Source organism: Lissotriton vulgaris, chromosome 1_1 (assembly GCF_964263255.1).
Source record: "Lissotriton vulgaris chromosome 1_1, aLisVul1.2, whole genome shotgun sequence".
Classification (NCBI taxonomy): domain Eukaryota; kingdom Metazoa; phylum Chordata; class Amphibia; order Caudata; family Salamandridae; genus Lissotriton; species Lissotriton vulgaris.
This window is the reverse complement of record NC_141685.1, coordinates 593280542-593302066: the sequence shown is the minus strand read 5'-3', so window position 1 is coordinate 593302066 and position 21525 is coordinate 593280542. Positions and strand designations below refer to the sequence as shown.

The 21525-nt window shown below is 42.3% G+C and overlaps 1 protein-coding gene across 1 annotated transcript in view; it reads left to right on the top strand.

The window, feature by feature from the left end:
• The window catches only part of LPAR3 (lysophosphatidic acid receptor 3), a 217859-nt gene extending 196561 nt beyond the window's left edge, over positions 1-21298 (top strand). Inside the window, exon 3 of the mRNA XM_086954047.1 lies at positions 20574-21298. Coding sequence (XP_086810173.1) covers positions 20574-20908 — 335 coding nt within the window. The 3' untranslated portion in view covers positions 20909-21298. The remainder of the gene's footprint in view (positions 1-20573) is intronic.
• Positions 21299-21525: the final 227 nt, after the last annotated feature.

Sequence of the window (21525 nt, the reverse complement as noted above, 5' to 3'; positions counted from 1 at the left end):
ATATTATTGACATCGATATTTACAACTTCGATATTACTGATATCATACCAATATCGATATTTAGACTGTCGGTATTACTTACCTTCGATATTTTGTCCCATCGATATTTAAACTTCGATATTTTTGTATATCGATATTTAAAAATCGATATTTTGTCTGTGTACCATTTAAATTACCCCTTTGATGACCCCTTGGTTACAGATTTGTTCCAGCTTCTCGCTTATCTAGGCACATTAGACCTCCATCAGAAAGTTATAGGCACCACACATACAGCTGGCCAAAGTCAAGATTACATTTTTACAAATATCAGTACACTATACTGTAATCCACCCTGTCCTCTCACATGGACTGACCATGCACTGATCTGTTCCAAATTCCCTATCAGGAAAAGCCTGCCGTGAGTCATCCCAGAAGTAAGGGAGCAATGAGGCAATGGCAGTATGTCCCGCTTAACTCGTCCTCCGAAGCTTTTGACTTTCCCAATTCCAAACAGGACACAGAAGTCACTCAAATGCTGGTGGAATTTCAATTTGCTTTAAATTCTGCCTTAGACAGTGTTGCTCCTTTAAAAACCCAATCTGACACTGTGCTTAGACCTCTTATAACCTGGTAAACTGCAGAGCTCAAAGCGAGGAAAGCTCTCTGCAAGAAATTAGAGAGACGGTGGAGCCGAAGCAATGGCGCAGATGATAAAGAGGCTTATGAGACAGCTCTCGCTATATACCATCGACATTTCAAAAAGGTGTATAAACTGTATACCAGCATGCACATTGATCTAGCGGGCAATTCCTCTAAATAATTGTTTAAAACTCTTAAGGAATTTATCCATCACCATGCCTGTACACAGCCACTTTTAGCATTGCAGGAATTATGCAACTCTGTTGCCGATTACTTTGAGGAGAAGATCAATTTAATCTTTCAAGCATTTCAGACTATTCCACCATAATTTAGCACTGTGCTTAATTGCAGTTCTTCTCAGATATCAGGTCTTTACAACAGCTCCACGGCTCCACTTCCTTTGCATATTGTGTCTCAGACTTTTTCCTTAGAATATTTGAACTATACTTGTATGACTTGCTTCTGTGCTTGGTCATGAACCATAGCATTCATCTACGCCTCTGTGCTACAGGCTTCAAAAGGCTTAGTTCCAAAGAGTACATATGCAATTCACCTTCAGAATCAATCCAAAAATGCACCTTTGCCCTAACTGCTACACTTATACTTCATTGTTCATCGATGCTTAGAAGACAGTAAGGCTATATAATCAAATGCATTTTTGCAACACCCTATGTTATACTATCTTTTTTGTGTGTTGACCACCTCATCCACAAGACAAGTCCCCATTCCGATGGTTTCCCCTGTCCTGGCTGTTCCTTTTCTTCTCTTCCTACGTCATTCTGTACTTTCAGCAGACTTAAAATTGGAATATACAGGCCCAGATTGGCTGCACAGGGTTATTTTTCAGTGGGCTGGCAGAATATTAGCTGTTTTCACTGCTGGTGGAGGACGGTTGTGTTGTTGGGGGGCCAGGCTGGCAGCGTTTCGTGCCAGCAGCGCTTTGGTGCTTTACAAAAACATGCAAAACAAATGGTTTTAAAGCGTGCCTTCCAGACCATTCTCCCTTTTAACTATTTGTTTTTGTATTTGTTTGGTTCCTGTCTTTTTCAGGGTCACGGCAAGAAGATCATTGAGGAGGAAGGGTGGCAAGGGGTCTGCTGTTGCTTGGATCACAGAATGCAGTATATATATGATTAAGACACTTCAAAATTCAAACCAATGTTTTCTGTATAATGTTACCATTGCACACTCATTTCAGTTTACTATATTAAACTGCACTATTGCATTGAGTGTCAATCGTGAAATGTGACTGTAATCATGAACTTAGAAACATTCATGCCCCTCTGCCACTACCCTGACGGCGATACAATGAGTGAACCAAGAGGGTAGTCAGTTGTCTTTTGTCCCCTTTATGTGGCCTATGGTATTAGAGTCTTTATTTTTATGCAGCGCATGCCCTGAAATGAAGTATTTAGAGGTGCTCTCACCTGTTAATGAAGGGAAAGGTGGGAATGTGAAAAAAAGTAATTGCCTAGTATCACAGAATATGGTCAAGTGGACACCCAGACAATGGACAATTTGATTCGGCCACTACATGGTTATCTCTTTCTTTCTCCCATTTTAGATCAAAGTTTAATCCTTTACCCTTAATTCCTTGAGGCAGTAAATCAGTGCATTGTTCAGTTCAGTTCAGTTCAGTAAATTTTATTTCGATGATTAAAAACCATAATAAAAATACATAATACAAAATCATCAATTACATTTCTGAACCATAGAATTTTAAAAACAGAATTAATACATATAGATTTTAGAATTATTTGCGTCCTAAGTCAACCTCTTGTATTTCTTAAGTTAACAGCAACTTTTAGAAAACTCATGATAGAGCATAAGGTACGCATGTCAGAAGCTCTTTGCAGAAAAAGTAAGGCAGTTTTAGCATGGCGAAATTTTGACTCTTTTAAAATATCTACAAGAAATCTACGGCGAGGGGTTCGATAAAAAGAACATAAAAGTACAAAATGGAGGATGTCCTGCGGAGACCTATTGTCGCAGCCGCAGGCACCCTTCTGCTCAATTGTTAAGGTAAAACCAGACGGGTAAGCTAAAATATTAGGTAACAAATTGAGCCGAAAACGACACATTAAAAATCTTTCTTGCTGATTACACATTAAGAATAAATATGATTCATACCCTCCCCGTTGCTTACTGAGCGATGTGCAACTACAGATGTTTTTGTAGAGTGAAGCTGTTTCCTGCCCCAATCATATTTTCCTAATAGCAGCTTTTGGGTCCGATATTTACAGGAAGTGTCAATCAAAGACAGTATCTGGTGATCTATGCTCCCTAATGTATCTTTAACGTATTTTAACCAGGGGATTTTAAGGCACTTGTCTTTCTGTAGGCAGTCTTTGACTATTTGCCTGCTTAGCTCTGCTTCTGGGTTTATCCAGATTTGCAGCCAGGTCAGGATGGGTCTCACTTTTATCTGGTCAGTAATACATGGAATCCCAAGCTCTGTATGTACAATTGCTGCTGGGATGCTCTGTGGGGTCTTCAGCATCTTACGTAGGAACTAATCTTCCTCTACTTGTAGGTGATTTACATCCCTAAAGCCCCAGACCTCTGCCCCATATGTGGCCTTGGCGGTGCTAACCGCTCTATACAACGTCAATATTTGCTCTGGTGACCAGCGACCCAGCCTACGGGCAAAATTTAAAATAGCACCATTTGCTGAGACCAATTTCCTACACCTTTCCTCAAGCAAGGAGGCAAACCTAATCTCTCCATCAAATAGAAGACCTAAATATGAGAATGTGTTAACAGTTTCTAGAACATGAGTTCCTATTTTGAATACATATTTCTTAGGGTTTTTTTCCCTGCCACCATTACAAAGGATTTGCTCAAGTTCACGGAGAGATCTAGATTCTCCATGAACTTTACAAATCCATTGTCAAGATGTTGCAGACTCAACGCTGTACGTGCAAGCAGGACCGCATCATCTGCGTACAACAGTATTGGAGTTTGGAGCGATCCTGCTTTGGGGCAGTCAGACTCCAAGGCCATCAATGTGCTTTCTAGGTCATTTATGTAGAGTGAGAATAAGAAGGGAGCCAGGATACACCCTTGCCTCACTCCACTAGTGCACGGGAAGAGATCAGTGCTCACCCCCCGCGCTATAGCGAACCTTAGCAGTGGTTTTCCAATGTAATTCTTTTAAAATGTTTATAAGTTCCGGGTCAATTCCCAATTTAAAAATCAAGGCCCAGAGTTTATTTCTATTAACATTATCAAAGGCCGCAGCCACGTCCATAAACCCCATAAACATCGTTCCGTTGCTGGCTTTTGTGTATTTAGCAACTAGAAGGTAGAGGTTAAGGCATTGATCACTAGTTGATTTACCCGTTCTGAATCCGTATTGGGTATCTGCTGAGGTGTGATGCTCTTCGGTCCACTCTGTAAGGCGGTTTAAGACTGCCCTACCTAATAATTTAGCTGACACGTCTATCAGCGATATTGGTCTATAGCATTGCGGGTTGTCCCTACTACCTTTCTTATAGATAGGGACAATCAATGCTGTAGCCCAAGATCGTGGGAGCCCAGATTTTATCGCTGCATTTAATACTGTAGTCATAATGGGCGCCCATAATTCAATATTACTTAGATAGAGATCTGGGGGAGTGCCGTCGGGGCCTGGTGCCTTATTTCGGGTCAGACCTTTAATTGCCTTAGTGATTTCTTGTAGGGAGAATACTAATTCCGTGGATTGCGCCCCCTCCCAGGAATCTACCCTTACTGTGTCACCCTGGTGATTATATAAACCTTCAAAATGAGTGACCCATTGTTCAGGGAGTATATTGGTGCTAATAACTGGGGCACTGGTATCATGAAAGCAGGGACTATTGATGATTTTTCAAAATTGGGTATAGTCCCTATTTTCCCCTGCTTCCCTCAGGTCTGCCCAGACTTCCTTTTGGAGCGTGATCTTTCTCTGTTTAACCTGCGTTTTATAATTACGCCTACACAGGGCAACTTTATCCTTGTGTCTCGGGAGCGTCTTATGGCAGAGTTTTAGCTCCCTCAGTGCCCGCAAACAATTAGATCAAACCATCGTGGAAGTAATGAATCCTTTACAGGGCGTTTAGTTTTTAATAGTCCATCGACCACCTTAGTTACAGACTCAAATGCTAAGACCACATTTCTGCCCTCTATTGTAAGTTCTAGGCAGGCCTCTATTTGTTCTTTCCCTCTTTCCTTTAGGGTGCTATAAAATTCTTGGGCATTAATCTTTGACCATCTTAAGCGCCTCCCCTGATCCGTTGGGCGCATCTCAGTGTCTGTGTGGACATTCCTTGATATCAGCCCATTGTATAAAATTTCAAGAGTTAGGGGATTGTAGTCACTAAAGGGGCTCCAGTCCATTCTCACCTCTTTAACCTGCTCTTTTGCAAAAGTGGATATTATGATGAAATCTATAATGGATGAACAGCCTCTGCCCTTAAATGTTGGAGTGAGAGTGTCTTCTGGTCTCAAGGCCAACAAGTCAATAGTGTGTGTCAGAACAAACCTGTCAAGTAGCTTCATTAGCAGCATTCCCTCTTTGTTATGTTCAAAATGTGGTTCACTTTCTACTGGGCAAGAGGACCAGTCAGGGCTAACGGGGAGAAGTTTTGGGCACAGGTGACAGTTAAAGTCGCCCATGATCAAAATAATTAGTTCTGGGCCCCCCTTCCTTTGGTCAATTTCTTCATTTAATATGCTTTCTAGTTCCTGTATTACTGGGTAATTCCCATCGATCGGCCCTTAGTTGTAAAAATGTAATATTAGGAACCTCTGACCTTGTCCTTGGAATGCCGCTGCCTGTAAAGTATGTGAAGCCCAAGGAGGTTGAGTCCATGTGCCTTTTAGGTCCAGGTCAACATATAAGGCTAACCCTCCCTTTGCCCTGCCTGATCTACCTTCCTGTGCAGGCACAGAGAAGCATTTGTAGCCATCCAGCTGGTAGGGAGAGAGGTCCCGTGACCAGGTCTCCTGCAGTGCTATTATATGGAAGCCGCTGATGTACTCCCTCCAGTCCTTGTTATCACATTTTCCCCCCAGGCCCGCTATATTCCAGGACAGTAGAGCTAGCCCTGCCCTAGAAGTTTTTCCTCCCTTTGGAACCTGATCATTGGGTCTGCACTCAGTTATCTTATAAAGCTTTACCTCGCTAATATCCACACCCCTATGTATTGGGGGTTCTTCAGTCCTCATTACTTCCACGCTTTCTCCAGCCCCTTCATGGTACATTCAGGTCCATCCCCTGTAGTTATCTTTTCTTGCCCATTCACTACTGGGGGTAGTCAGTCATTTTCATCAAGCGACTGTAGGGTGGGTGAATCTGTTTCTCCACTGTGGGTAATCTCGAGGTGGTAAAAACTGATCTGGATGGTTGGGCATTCTGTCCCTTTGTCTAGGTGGTGCCCTTCCTGTACTTCACTTGGGATAGATCATATTATAAGTGGTCCGCCTCCTCGGGTAAAAGTATCCCAGTGGAAGGGTGCGAATGGTATTGGTGTGGTTTATGTTTGTGTTTACTAATATGTATTCCACCAGATTGGTGTCTCTAAAATTCGCAACAATACAATCCCCTATGATGTCTTTTTTTCTGCCTCGTAGCCAATTCACTCGTCTTACTTGTAGGATCTCCCCACTTTCCCCGGTATTCAAGGGCCTATGAATATTCAGCCATTTTATTATTTTGGATTTGAGTTCTAAGTGTGATTCTTTCTCTGCAGCCCTGAGTACGGGAACCCCTGCAAATACGATAACGTAGGGGCATGCTTCCGGGGGCAAGTTTATGTGTGGTGGTGGGCTTTCTGGTCTTTCATATGAAGCATGGTCATTTTGAAGTAAGCTAGTTAAACCTTGAGTTGTGTAATGCCCTTCTTGCCGCACTTGTGTGAATGGTTGCTGTTGGGCTTTGTCTGTATACTTAGTTCCCTCCTTCTGGGCGTTTCCCCTTTCTGGGTGTCCTCGACGTTTAGGTGAGTCATGTACCTGAGCGATCGTGTGTTGCATATTACTAACACAGTTGTTTTTGACCGCTATTTGGTCAATGGTTGTGTTTGTGGGTTGGTTGGGGCCTGAGGTAGGATTACTGCTTATCGGGCCCTTAGTCTTGCCCTGTTTAATCAATTCACTAGCTATTTTGTCTATCCTACTGACAATCGGTTTTATTTGGCTAATGATGAAGGCTTCCAGATGTTTTTTTAGGTCTCCGATTACCTTGTCCATCCATCCTGGTGGTCCTGCATGGACTGGCACGGCTTCACCAGGGGTTACCTCTTGTCTATTTTTGGATCGATAAGTCACTGTGTTTGATTTGTTTTTTCTGAGCTGGCCCTTACTGCGCCCCCGTTGTTTAGGTCTGCTGTATATGGTAGGATTGCTGTCCCTGGTGTCGTGTGCCCCTATCTGTGCTACCAGTTGTGCACATGGGATGCCCTCGATAGAGTTGTTCACTATCTCCGTGTTGGGACTTTCATATGTGCTTAAATCCCTAGATTGTGTGGGGGTGACTAGTATGAGAATTGGAGAAGAGGACAGACTCCTCTCCATGCGCTCAATCTCCCCGGAGACTTTCCTCAACATCAGGTCAATCGTGGTGGGTTTTTTGGTTTTATTGGGTGGTGCGTCGTTCGTCTCTAAATTGACCTGGTTTGGCTTGCCGGCTAATTCTGCTTTACTCGTAGCCGAGCGTGTTTTTGGAGGTTTGGACATGATTGAGTTTTGAATACACTATCTCCCAAACCTGACCTTCCTGGCTGCCTAGCGATAAGTATCACAGTGATTCTAAGACAGTCACTTCCTTCCCTTCCCCCAATCCACAATATCATATTGTTTATAACGGCTTCATCAGGAATTTCAGTAGTATGGACGTCGAATAATTAGCCTCCCAGGAAAAAAAAGCAGAGTCAAAGATAATGTACCTTTTGGGGAAGTCAGAGCAAGGGGGGTGGCCCAGCCCAGCCTTGGACGGCCACAGACGGCCCGCCCTCTGCCCGGGCTCAGCCCGGCGATGCCCGAGCGCATCCCGCGATGCGGAAGGAGTGGGTCGGCCTTATGCGCCTCCGGGCGCGGGAAAGTGGCGCTGCAGGCAGCGTCCCCGTGTCCTGAGCAGGGCACGCTGGGAGGTGTAGTCCGTGATGGCTCCCCCCTCACAGCGGCCGCGATGTCAGGTGCGGCGGCGGTGGAGAGCAGGGCAAAGAGCACGATGTCCTGGTGTCTGGAGCTGCGAGGAACTTCCAAACAATGGTGCCCCCAACAAACTTTCAATCCCGCTCGGCCGCAAGAGCGGGCCGGCCTTATGCGCCTCTGGGCGCGGGAAAGTGACTCTGCAGGCGGCGGCCAAGTGTCCTGCGCAGGGGACCCTGGGAGGTGTAGTCCGTGATGGCTCCCCCCTCACAGCGGCCGCGATGTCAGGTGCGGCGGCGGGGGAGAGCAGGGCAAGGAGCACGATGTCCGGGTGTCTGGTGCTGCGAGGAACTTCCAAACAATGTTGCCCCCAACAAACTTTCGATCCAGTGCATTGTGTTAAATACATCCAGGCATGTTTTATAAGGAAGAGTTTTGGTAGTGTTTGAGGAGAGTGAAGTTTTCATGTAGCTAAAATGAAAACCAGTACAACCATCCTTGGTAAGTGCATTTAGACCATTTACTCCACATAGCTGAACGTATTTATTGTAATCTATTCTTGAATTAATTCATCCCCCCACTCTTCACTCATCCAGTTATTCATTCTTTCTCGGAGCCACACAGCCATGTCTCCAAACTCCATATATCAAGACAAAGTTCTATAACAAAAAATGTGTTCTAAAACGGGCAATATATGATTTTTTGTTTCAAAAGTGTCTTTGGGGAGGGCCTCCCAAATCCCCTTTGTAGTAGTCAGATTTGCTTGCTGCACAAGTTCACTACCTGAAGTGTGAGGGGTGGTTTGAAAAATTTGCCAGGGCTTCTCTTTGTTCTCAATCGAGCCCTGGAAGTATAGTACAATTCTAGTAACCAACAAAACATACATTCATCTCATCCTCTTCCCCTTTTCATCCCAACATCTTCATCTTGTCTGCACCCTCCTTATTTTGTCTTCGTTGCTCCTATTCAGCCAGTTTTGTGGAGGGAATTCATCATAAAGTCTATCTTTTCTGCCCATGTTAAACTTTCTATTGTCTAAAAAGTTGTTGATTGGTTGAATTACTCCCTTTTATTGATTGGTGATTTGGTAGGTGCAATGAGGAGGAGGGGGATAATGGTAAAGTTTTGAAACAATTACTAAAGTATAGACTAATTTTCCACAGTCTCTGCATCAAGATTATCAATGAAAGTGCCCCATTTTCCTTTGTGTGCCACAGTAAGGCAACTGGTTGCACACACAAAACGCAAAAATACTTTTTAAGTATTCCAAGATGTTTTAAGTATCCATATTTCATGTGTTTGAAACTCCATCTTCCACAGTCCCCACCAACCCAAAATACTGTGCTCTGCCCACTCTTTATTATCAGTGCTGTAAGCAGTGTCTCCAGAACTAGAAACAACACTCCATAGTTGCCCCTACAGAACAGGGCTGAAAACTTCAAATAAGGATCCCAACGCTAGATATAATACCCTGGTCATGGTCTACAGAAATGGACACAGCATTTCAGATGTCATTTTCAAGCCTAGACCCCATAGTTCACGTGTGGCCCCTGGAATTGTTGCAATACTCTAGCACGTTATACTCTCTCTCCAAGTCGGATAAAAAATGCCAATTCAGCACCTTCTTTTGAAGTAACGTGATCACTCTCTCTTTTTTGGTTTCAGCTAGACAGCGCCTGCGCTGTCTCGAAGAGATGTATAGTTTTCTATCTGTGGGCTTCAGCCCGCCCATAGGCTTTCCATTTGCTCGGGCCATCGTCACTCTCATCTTCTTTGTTCCCATTTGTCCATCGCTTGTATGCGTAAAGCCTCTCCTGTGTTTGGCCCGTCCCCCAGAGCATTGAACAAGTCCTTGTAAACATTCTCCGACCTCATTTTGGGAACTACTTTTTTTCTTTGTCTAGGAGCACTCTATACAGTGCTTTTTTTTAATGCAGTTTTAATTAGTGCGGACCCTACCTGGATGTATTATTAGAGCGTTTTACGTGAGCACCACTTAATTTGCACAAAGACACATTTATTTTTGTGGGAACGGGGAGATTACGTGATTTGCCCAAGATCATAGGATGTTGGGCCAACGCCGGAATTCAAACCCAGCTTCCCAGCTCAAGTATTTTATAAACCCTATCACATGCTCGGTCGTCTGTTTTTTTTTAAAATTCACGCATGGAAGGCACTGGCTGGACTCCTTATTGCATGAGCTGATGGCATTTGATATGAGCCTTATTTATTCATTTATTTCTTTGACTTCCGAAAACAACTGTATTACGTAATGTGTCAAGTGTTGACACTGAGCTGGTTAATCCAAACCACCACCTTCCCTAGACTGGCTGCTCTAAGGACTGCCAAGCAAACCCTGCACCTGTCTTTGTGAAACTGGACACTCTCTGAAGTTAGGGGCTTTGTTTGGGCTTTTGTAAAGTGCTTTGTTAGCTTCAGAGCACTTAAATGAATGAGCCATTGCCCTCGTCTTGTTTAAACCTGCAATTAGCAGTTTTATTCTTTAATTGTCTGATTGTTAGCGAATTGTCGTGATGCAGTTCCAGTTTTATTTGGCTAATATACCGGATGAACTGCCATCCATGAAACACATTTCAACCTTCCACCTGTCTGAATATGTGCCTCTTCCCTGTTGTGCCACGTTTGCCATGGGTTGTAGGCGAGGGCATGCAATCAACAAAAGCAGGCCATAATTGTTCTCCAGCATTCCCTGTAAAGCCAAGCTGAATCTCACAACACGGGCTGTGAAGGTTCCATGGTGGCAAGTGGCACTGAGCCTCCCTTTAACCAGAAATAAAAACCCACGCCTTTCACAACAAAGCATTACATCAGTCTCCAGCTGTACAGCTTAGCATTCTCCCCCCTCTATAGAGCTGTTTCACAAAAAGATTGAAGAGGGCGGAGGTCGTCCCTGCGCAGCACACCCTTCTACAACTCGTCTTGCTACTCTGCAAAAGTAATGAAAGTGTGCTTTGGAATTTTTACAAATGGTCAAGTTAAAAAAAAAAGAAATAGCAACAGCAAGGAATTCCAGGAACAAACATACAGTATTTAGACACTGATGAGCAACTTAACGGAATTGTTAGCCTTTTAAAATATTTTCCAGCTCCACATAATTACACTGTACTCAAAACCACATAAATAAACTCCACATAATTCCACTCTGTGCCATGAAGCAACAATCCACATAAATACACGGCACACCATGCAACATAATTCCCCTCAACACAATTTCACTCAATGCAGCACAGTTCCATGCCACGCAATTCAACTCTACACATTTCCATTCCACACCACATAAATCCACAACAAATACTATATCATGTTAAATTAGTTTCTTCGACGCATGTATACCCGAAGGTGTCTTGGCATTTTCTGAATTTTCCTGAAGAGGACTAGATTGTTGATGGCTTTTAGATAGAGAGGTAGGGCATTCCACGCCTTGGAGGCACTGTTGACAGAGCTCCTGCCTACCGAGGATGCTAACTTCAGTCTTGAGATACAGACTTTCTTTGCAGTCAAGGATCTTAGGGTCCACCTGGGGGAGTGCCATTTAAATTCCTTCTTCAGGTAGTCCTGTCCTATACAATTTAAGTACTTAAATGTGATGCAAAGAGCTTTAAAGATGACTCTTTGTCTGATAGACATCCAGTGCAGCTAAGTGCTGGTGAGACAGATTGGAATATTGGAATGCCCAAAAGCAGTTGAGAAGCAGCATTCTGATGTTTTTGCAATGTATTCATATGTTGTTGTTGCATATTAATGTACAGAGCATTGCAGTAGTCAATTGTTAAAAGGACCATGGATGTCACTATAGCTTTTTGAAGCTACTATGTTATAAAAGGAAGAACTTTCTTCAAAGTCCTCTGAGTGCAAAAGGAAGATGATGTAATTGCTTTGACCGGGCTTATCAAGGTCAGTATGTCTTACAACAACACGCCCAGGTTACGAACCTTTCTGACAGGAGTGGGTAGAGATCCCAATAAAGGTGACCACCAGGAAGAAGACCAGAGTGATGTTAAGTTTCCAAATAGATAGACCTTGGTCGTTGCAGAGTTGAGCTTCAGGCAGTTATTAGCCATCCACTCACCTACTGCTCACTTGCAGTTATGGAATCTAATGCCAATGTCCTGCTCATTCTTAGTCAGAGAGACTGTGATCTGAGTGTCTCGGCAGAGGATGTTAGTGAGAATCCGGAAGATCTAATTAACTCGGCCGGACCATAAACATATATATTAAATAGTGTCAGACTAAAAAATTATTCCTGGGGAACCCCACAGGGAAAGGAAAACACACATAATTCCACTCGACAACACACTTCCTCTACACACCTCATACATCCGATCTACGCCACAGAATTCCACATCATGCCACAGAATTCAACACCACACTACATAATTCCACTCCACTACATGCCATTCTACAACTCACAATGCCACTCCACATAATTCTACCCAAGGCACATAATACCACTCCTTATAATTCCAGTGCACTCAATACCAGATAATTACTATCCACATATTTCGATTGCACACCATGCCACATAATTCTACTACACGTAACTCCACTCATCACCACACAATTCCACAACAAACAACTCCAGTCCAACTCACGTATTCCACTCCATACCACATACATCCATTCCAATCAATAACACATGGCTAAAAGACTTTCCCATTGACAATGACAATAGCTTTCGGATGGCCGAGACCTATTGGCTTTGCCAGTGCATGTCTTATTATCTTACCTGCATCCCAATAAACTGCTTGCTCTCCCAATAGATGTTCGTGTTCTTTTCTCACCCCAATTCACTTTTACTGTGCTGTTTCTAATAGTCACCCACTAAATATGTATACCCTCTTTCTGCCAGTTGTGTGGGTGTGTCTATTTCACTTTAAAAATGGTCCACTCAGCGCTTATTTGTGTATTTCTTTGTATAGTAGGCTTTGGTGTTTTCGTTTTTGACACATTTTGGCAGAGATCATTTTAGCTGTTGGGATGTCACTTTAGACACGGGATCCAAGTACAAACCAAGTGTAACTGTTGAACTTGGATTTCCACCAGAATAAACTAAGAGCTGCTATTTTCTACTGCAAGCCATCAGCTTCACGCCAAAAGGCAATTTTACCAATGACTAATCTAGGATGGGACCCTGCTCAGGACAGTTTTTTGTTACATGTGAAGTTTTTCAAAAGTGTCATGATGTAGCTGTTTTTTCGACATAGTGTGAAAATTCCCCAGAACAGAATGTTTCTTCTCTGCTCTCAGTACCCAGCAGTATGTTTCATTTCAAAGACTCAATTTTCTAGTTTTGTAAACAAGGCAGCTACTGTGGCTAAATTACTATTTTAAATGTGCTTTGCTTCTTTTTTTGGACTTTCAAGGTTAAGGATGACAAATGAGGACAAGGAGATCCCCATGAACCTTTGAATACTTACATTTGTTTCAGAAATATAAATGCACAGCAAGCAGAAAGGATATTCCATTTGGAAAACTTAAATTCATATGGTTCCCACAGTTTATTACTAGATCACAATCTCCAGTAATTCAGGGAAAAGAAACTGCTGGACACATATCTTTCACGAACCCTACCCTTGACCCAAAGGTCTACCCTTGACCTTGCCACAATGATGGTATCTTTCCAGGGGGCAGGGGCTATGCCCAGAACCGACCCTTGTTCAGATAGCACCCTGGAAAGAAAGAAATTTGGTGCCCTCGCTGCTGGTGTGTAAAGTGAGGCAGGAGGGGTCCGTTTATGTGCTCAGAGATCAGACCTAAAAGCGCTTTAAACTGAATTATTGGAGCCAATTTAGAGGGCTGCTGCTGTTTACATGATTTCAGTGCAACTAGGTATATGCGCCAATTTGGAGATTAGCAGCCTGGGCATAGCTCGCACATGCCAAAAGGCAGCCCTGGCTATGAATCCTGTGCAACTCTCCATTGCTTTTGAGCTAGGTTCACATTCCACAGAAACCAACACATACATTATATACATAGATTGATTGTTTTAATAGGGACAATAACAACATCAGCACGCAAGCACACACCTGTGCTTCTTGTGGTTCGTTAAAAGTCGGTGTTAAAATGCTGGACCGGACTCATATTGTTTCCATTAAGAACTTTGATTTACTCTTCCTGATTCAGCCAAGTCAAGAGTAGGACACAACTACTTAAGAAAAATTTTTTTGCACCCTCTGCAAACCACACCCATAATATCATGTGTGATGTCATCAGAAAATCAAGGGCTTTTCTTTTTAAGCTGCAAATCACAGCAATATTGGACTTTCAGGGCTTATATGTTGTTAGTCTAAAGGTTGATGGCATAAGAGACCTGTGAATTGGATGTTTTGCGAATAAAGGATGTTGTATACACTTAAGTTGTTCCTCGCCTAGCTTGATTGGCACTTCCATTACGTAAAGCAAGGAGAGGCAAGTGCTTTAAGGTGCCACCAGTAGGTTGTGCCACACAGTGCTTCATTTGTAAAAAAGAAGTGCAGGTGCAAAAACTTTTGCTAAGGAGGCCACCGCTCACGTCTTCCTCCGGTGAGCCCCACTTTCAACACTCTCACTGCATCAGTCTCTATCTTCTAACCTTGACCTGTTGTCTGTCCCCTAAGTCTTTGCTCTAAGAGTCAATCCTCTCACTGCTCTAATTGTTTTCTACCACCTTTGTCACACCCTGTATTTCTGATTTGCCCTCTATTCATTTTAGCCCTGCCCTTTTTTCTCTTTACTTTTATCCATGCTCTTCTCTCTCTCCTCTCGATCTTGACTCTTTACTATCACTCTCTAGCAGTGATTAGCTGTGTCTCCATTTTATCATTTGTCTGCTTTTTTTCCTCTGTCCTGTCCTTCACATTTGTTAATTCTATCTTCTCTCTTCTTAATGCTCTCTTCTTCACATCATGGCTGCTTTCTATTTGTATCTGATTTGCTCTCCTCCTTTTCTTCTACTTTGCTCCGTTTTATCTCCCTCCTCTCTTGTTGTTTATTCTCCTTTGTACTCTTGCTGTCTCTCATCTCTAACACTGCTGCTGCCTGTGACCCCTGTTGTCAGCCTGTACATGTCCCTGCTATTTTGAACTCTGCGTTCTCCTTTTGTCGTTCTTACCTACACCAAGTACAAAAACAAAATGTACACCAAATGAAAATGCTTTTTTGCATATATTAATCAGTGTGGTATGACTGGGTTTATTGCGGAACAGAAGGCTGCTTGAGCACAGCAGGTCATGTCACTGCTAGTGCTGCCTATAATTAGTAGGTCCAGGGATGATGAAGGCATCGGCATCGACTGCTCAGCTTGCTGTGATCCTGCCTGCTACAGCACAGGCATTGTCCCCAGCAGTAATGCTGCAAATGCCGGTAAGTATGACTGTGATGCCTTCTGGACTCACTCACGCTCAGGAATTACCATGCTGGGGTGCAGCACAGAGATTCTACTGGTGACTCCATGGTGCATAGAAGTTGTGTTGGGCCACAGCCGCATCAAGCACATTGAGGATAGCAGCAATGCAGCGCTACCGGATATGATACTTTGGCTACGCAACAAGTTGTAAGTCCACACTTACTTTCATTTATTCTTCCTCAAGAGCCCTCACACCCAAGTTCCAAATGTGCTCTTGCAGCTTCCTTGCCTCAAGTCCGTCATGAGCCAGCCCCCAGCTGCAATTATCCAATGGGAGGTTAAGGCTCAGGCAGTGGCAGGGTGCAGCAGCCTAGGGGAATAGAATGCAAGCCATAGTTTGTCGATGACTTCTTGGATTTGTGATGAGTTTGATGACATCATAACTAACGTGGCGGTACACAATCATGCCTGCCTGGACAGGCATATGCCGGCCTGCCTATGAACATTTACCAGCCAGTCACCTTACAATGTATGTTATTCTTTTTATTTTGAATTGAACAATTAATATTGAGACCACCACCTTCAGGTTTAAAAATTGTAGCTCCGGCCCTGTGAAAGAAGTGCAGGTGCTGAGCACCTGAAAGCACCTGCTCAAAATAAGCACTAGTGCCACATCACAAAAAGGGCCTCAAAAACATTTTCGTAGAAGATGAAGAGGCATCCAGTGTCAAAAAGCGTTTTGCCTTGAGCTCCCAAAAATGCTTGTGTCAGCCATGCCTTCTGTTTCATTATGTCCTTCTCGTTTAATAGAATCCAGCTTTTGCCAATGTCATGTTTTCAGGGTATCCAAATACAATAAATGTGTGAACAGTTAATGTAAAGAGGACATATTACATAATATTTGGTTATCTTGAACACGTGGCGTGGATCAGAGTAAAATGGGCTCACGTGTCATGGAGAATATCCCACAATGTTGCCATTGCTTTTTCTGAAGCAGCAATCGGCTTTTTTTAACCGAATGCCTAAAATACTGCTTTTCTATTTTTGTTTTTTTCCTGGCTCCTTCCTTGCATCTTTGATCCTAATTACAGCTACAGGGTCTGGTTGGAACTGCAGATCCTGTACATCTTCGCATTTGCTCAGATGAACTTTGAAACAACACACCCATAAACTGCATGACAGGCTTGCAGCTTTAACTTAGCCTTATATTTTTAAGTGGGCTGAGAATTTCTGTAATTGTATATCACATCCAAAAAGGATGAGAGTAATACGGCAAATGTTTTATAAGCGTGTGTAAAAGTGGTACTTTTAGAACAATAAAATTACAGGGTTCGCATTTGACCATCTAAAGGCAGAGTGGAAGGCCAGTAGTTTGGATTTTTTTTTGATTCTCGATTACAACTTCTCATCCAGGAGTTACTTCCTATTTTGTGGTCGCTTGTGATAGATATGGCTTGTGTGCCAGGCTAGACCAGAAGCTAAAAGTAGGAATGCCATCAAAAGCACATCCAGGAATTGCTTCCTATTTTGTGGTCGCTGGTAACAAATTTGCCTTGTGTGCCTGGGTGCACCAGGAGCTAAAAGTAGGAATGCCATTTGTTTCAATACAAGTCCAGCAGCACACACACTATATGCAGTTAACAAACACGACCTATATTAAAGTTATTGGATAGACATTGAGCTAGAATTCTTTTCAAAGTATTGGGATGAAATGATAACTGATAAACCACCCTTTCTAAATGTACTGCCTAAAAAGGCATGGGTTTTAAAAAAACACTCATGCCTGCGTGTGCTTCATTGGACTGCAAAATGGTCTAGGGAAGTGAAGGCTACCTATAGCTATACTGAGTGAAGTTCCAAAATACAATCCAAAAGGATAAAGAAACAAGCATTGGCATTGTCAATAAATCTCGCTTTTGGGACCTTCTAAGTATTTAGTTATGCAGCACAATATTCATGGTGCAACACCAGCTGTTGCATGGCTAAACACTTAAAAGGTCCCAAAGGCGAGACCTATTGGCTATGCCAATGCTTGTAGTAACTTTTGAACAGTTTGAGCTAGAAACAAAATCATGTTTGCCAAAATCTGCAGCTGAACCAAATTATGGAATATGTGGTGAATGCAGAAAATATATAACTATGCGAAAATCGCTGCAGCCACACAATTGCATAATTCCAGTGGCCCTGGTTATATGAGAGAAAGATAAGCAGTGACAGGAGGGAATGGAATTTGAGGAGGGTAGTGACAGGAGGGAGAAGTAATATGTGAAAACCTTACTACGCCCAGTGTGAAGCTCTCTGAGAAGGAGAGGGAAACAGCAAAACGCAAGACAACAGGCAAGAGCGATAGAAGGAGAGGACAACGATTGAGTGAGCTCAGTGTGAACAGATTTTTAAATGCTGGTGTCCCTTTCTGTTAGATAGGATGGAAACACAAAAAAAGCAAATCTGAATTTTCATATTTAGAGTACAGTTTCAAAATCAAACAAATAGTGCACTTACTAGAAACAGCAGTAAAAGCATAAGAGATTCGAAAAACTGTTTCTTCGCAATGACTGTTGCTTCATTACAGAAACTGACGTCCGGTGAAAGTGCAGAAATACAGTGTAGGTTCGTCATGGGATTGGGACTGACAGTTGAAAGATGGTTATCGTCAAGATATTCAGGAGTGCAAAGGTTCGTAGTGAGCCTGTTATTTGAATGGAATTCATAGGATGAGTTCTATAGGGACAGAGATCGCAGGGGTGGAGGAAGATGGAGAAGGTTTCATGTAAATAGATTAACAATGGAGACAATGTTTTCAGACCACTGTAATCTGACGATTTAGCTAGATTTTTTTTATTGGTAATCAAGACCATAGCAACCAGGATGCTTTTGGTTATTTCTTAAAGGCCTATGACCAGAGCTCTGCGCCCTGGGTGGCATGGAATCCATCACATCCATTACATCGGGGGCACTCTGTGTGTATCACCATAATGATAGGTACAGAGAGTACTTTGGAGGAGGGACTCGTCATTATAATGGTGGCTATAAAGTGGCAATGTTTTGGGAGGAAAAGATAGAAAACAGAAGCGCTTAGCTCGTGACAGATAATTAGAGGATAGAAACAGACTAAAAGGGCACCATAAAGGAACCAACAGATTGAAAATAAAGCTGTGAGTGGGGATCTAAGCAAAAGAAGGCGTGAGGGGAATGGGTGAACAACTGTAATTTTACATAGTGTTTAGAAATTATGAAAACGAATGGTGAGGGAGAGGCGGAAAGAATAAGAAGTCTCTTACCTGAAACCGGTCCCCCGTCGGCTGCCTCTCAACGCCCGGAGCTCAAAATAGGAAGAGGACATTGTAAGAAAAGGAAGAAACAAACAAAGGACTACAGAAGGAAGCTCAGGGGAAAAAACGGAAGATGGGGACACAAACATTACAAAAAAAGGATTTTGGTTTTGAATAAAACGAGTGAAAAGGCAGATGAGAGTGATTGACCAAGGAGTCAAAGGAAACTCACTCGAAGTCAGAACTTCTCTGAGGTGGGGAAACAAGCACGCAAGTGTGAAAAGAAGCCCGGGAACTATGTGCGAACGTGCAGTTGGGATGAGAGAGTCCCGGGACTCTTGCAGAAACATCAATGAAGCTGACGAGGAGGGAGTGGGAGAAGGGAGGGTGGAGGGGGAAGAGAATTCGCGCATGGTCGAAAGTGAAAGCAATGAAGCTGACGAGGAGGAAATGGGAGAAGGGAGGGGGAGGAGTATTCACGCGCGCTGTAAGGCTTAATGAGCCATTACAGAAAGCCAGATGGCAGCTGTGCACGTCGCATGCGCTTTTGTGTGTAACAGCAAGCTGGTGGCCGGAAAAAGCCTCTGGGTAGCACTTTTAAAACCCAGTTACTAAATGTTTTGCCAGACAGCGCATGCGCTGGCTCAGACATGACCTAATAAAGAGAATGATTGTGTTTAGATTAATTGAGAATGGTGTTTCCCAATCTGCCCATCCTGCAATGGGATGGTTAGGCTAGCAAACCCACTGCAAGACAGCCCTGTATTTTTTTCCTTTTCTGATAGCTGCAACATGGGTTAGTCACACTCTAAAATTGACCAAAGGGCATAACAACTCTAGTGCTATCTCCTGCTGTGCATGTCAAAAGGCCATGTTTAGGAGTCAGATGTAGCATATCATAAAAAAAACAGAAAGTAAATGAAAAACTTTGCTGCGGGTACCTTATGGTTACTTCTGCGCATAACACATTACCATAACATTTTAAAACAATACATAAATTCACCTGAAAACATAGAGTGAAGTTATGGTTAGGAAACAAGACTGAAATACCCCTGCAATTGACAGTTTTGGTTAGGGCAGAAACTATAAATTGTGTCCTTGCCCTTGTCCACCAGATGGCATGCTCATGAGGTCTAACATGATTTGACATATACCAATGCAAATGTAATCGAGGATATCAGTGTTGACAATACAAATCATCTTACTGTTCACATTAGAAGTGACATCACTATAGATAAGGTATCCTTTCTTTGTTCATGTATGGATTGTTGATGTTGTGTTGTTAAATGTTGTTATTTATTCCTAAATTTATTTTGTGATCAGTGAGCAGTTGTTTTGACTGTTCAAGTTGTGATTGTTTCTTGCAGCGGGCATAAGTTAAGGATTGTGTAACTACCTAAATATTTTCACTGAAATTATGGTCATGATTGCAAGCAGACAGCATTTTAGGTCTCTTCTTTTTCCTTAGATATCACACTAGAGACTTTTACAGCTCTTTAGTTTTCTTAATTACAACTATTATTGCCACAAATGAATGTTGCACAGGAAATTGGGCCAACGCGTGTTTCACGCCTGATACTGTCGCTTCAGGACCAAGGAAAAATTAAATGCTAATGTACACAAAGAATACCTAGCTTTTTGTCCCAATGGGCATTTAGTCAGTCAAAACAAGACCAAAACGTCAATATGCAACAAAATAATCAATCTAAAAACTGATCAATCTCTTGGTCAAAGAATTGTTAAATGAGTTTTGAGTAAGTACGCTGGTCACCATTGAAAGTATTCCAGACGGTTATCATACACAAATTAACTTGAGTGTAATATATTACATTCTGTAATCAAAGTCTTCCAATTTATGAGTCTTCAATAGAATGATGATTTTTTTAGACAGGCATCCTCGGGCATTATATATATATATATATATATATATATAGACTCCCTCCTGCTTCCTTGTGCATTGGAAAGAGAGTCACGGACCCGAACTTCGTGGCAGAAACAGTTTATTTTTTCATAAGCCGTATGACGCGTTTCGGGTAGTGGAATGCCCTTGATCACATGTATATATATATAAAAATAAAATTTGTCTCCACTTGTAACTGTTTGACTGAAACCTAATTTTATTTAATAGTCTCCTTTGATAATCCAGAATATAGAACTGTAATTTTTCTCTCAGAACTTTCCATAGCCATGAAGTTAACTTCAGTTTTTTTCAACTGTTTCTATAGGTGCATTTGTTGTGTGTTGGACTCCCGGGATGGTTGTTCTGCTGCTTGACGGTTTGAATTGCACTCAGTGCGGTGTGCAGCAAGTGAAGAGATGGTTTCTCCTACTGGCTTTGATGAACTCCGTCATGAATCCCATCATTTATTCATACAGAGATGAAGAGATGTGGAGGACGATGAAAAGGATGATCTGCTGTAGATTTTATGAAGTTTTAGAACGTCGATCTTCAAGGCTACCTTCAGCCATGACGAGTACTCGAAGCAATGCCAGTACCACTAGTCATTATTTCGAAGATAATACAACTCAAGCGATGGTCAATGAGAAAGTGCACATATGACAATTCTTAAAAGAGCCTTTTCCCTCAGGCAGCAAACCATCCATATTGTAAATAAGAACTGACTTTTCTGACCAATGCAGGAAACTAAATAGTTTTGAACTAAAACTAGTTAATCTACTGTATATTGGTAAGCCAACACACTCATATAGTAGCATACATTTTTGTGTTTAAGTGTTTATTATTTATTCGATTAGCCTAGTTAAAAAATAGCTTACTGGTCACTAGTTCTAAACATGTTAGACATTAATTCTACTGAAAATACGCCTACTCCTAGAGTAAGTTACTACAATGTTTGTGCACTGTGGTTATTCATTTCTCAGGTTAATATGTACATTTTAAATATTTGCTTAATTGGTGTTCAGTTTCCAATAAATGTGTATGTCAGATATATTTCCAAGTATATGCTACACTTTCAGGCATAAAAGTGATAGAAAGGTCATCTAAGAGTTGGAAAGAAACTCATTGCGATGTCATTCTGTGATCAACACTTTAGCAGAAAAGCAACAAACCAAATAAATATGGGTACAGACTTGAACTGTAGCACCTGTCAACATGCCCCTGAAGCATGTACTTTATTATCTGACTGTGTATACATAAGCACTGGCCTGGGTAACAAT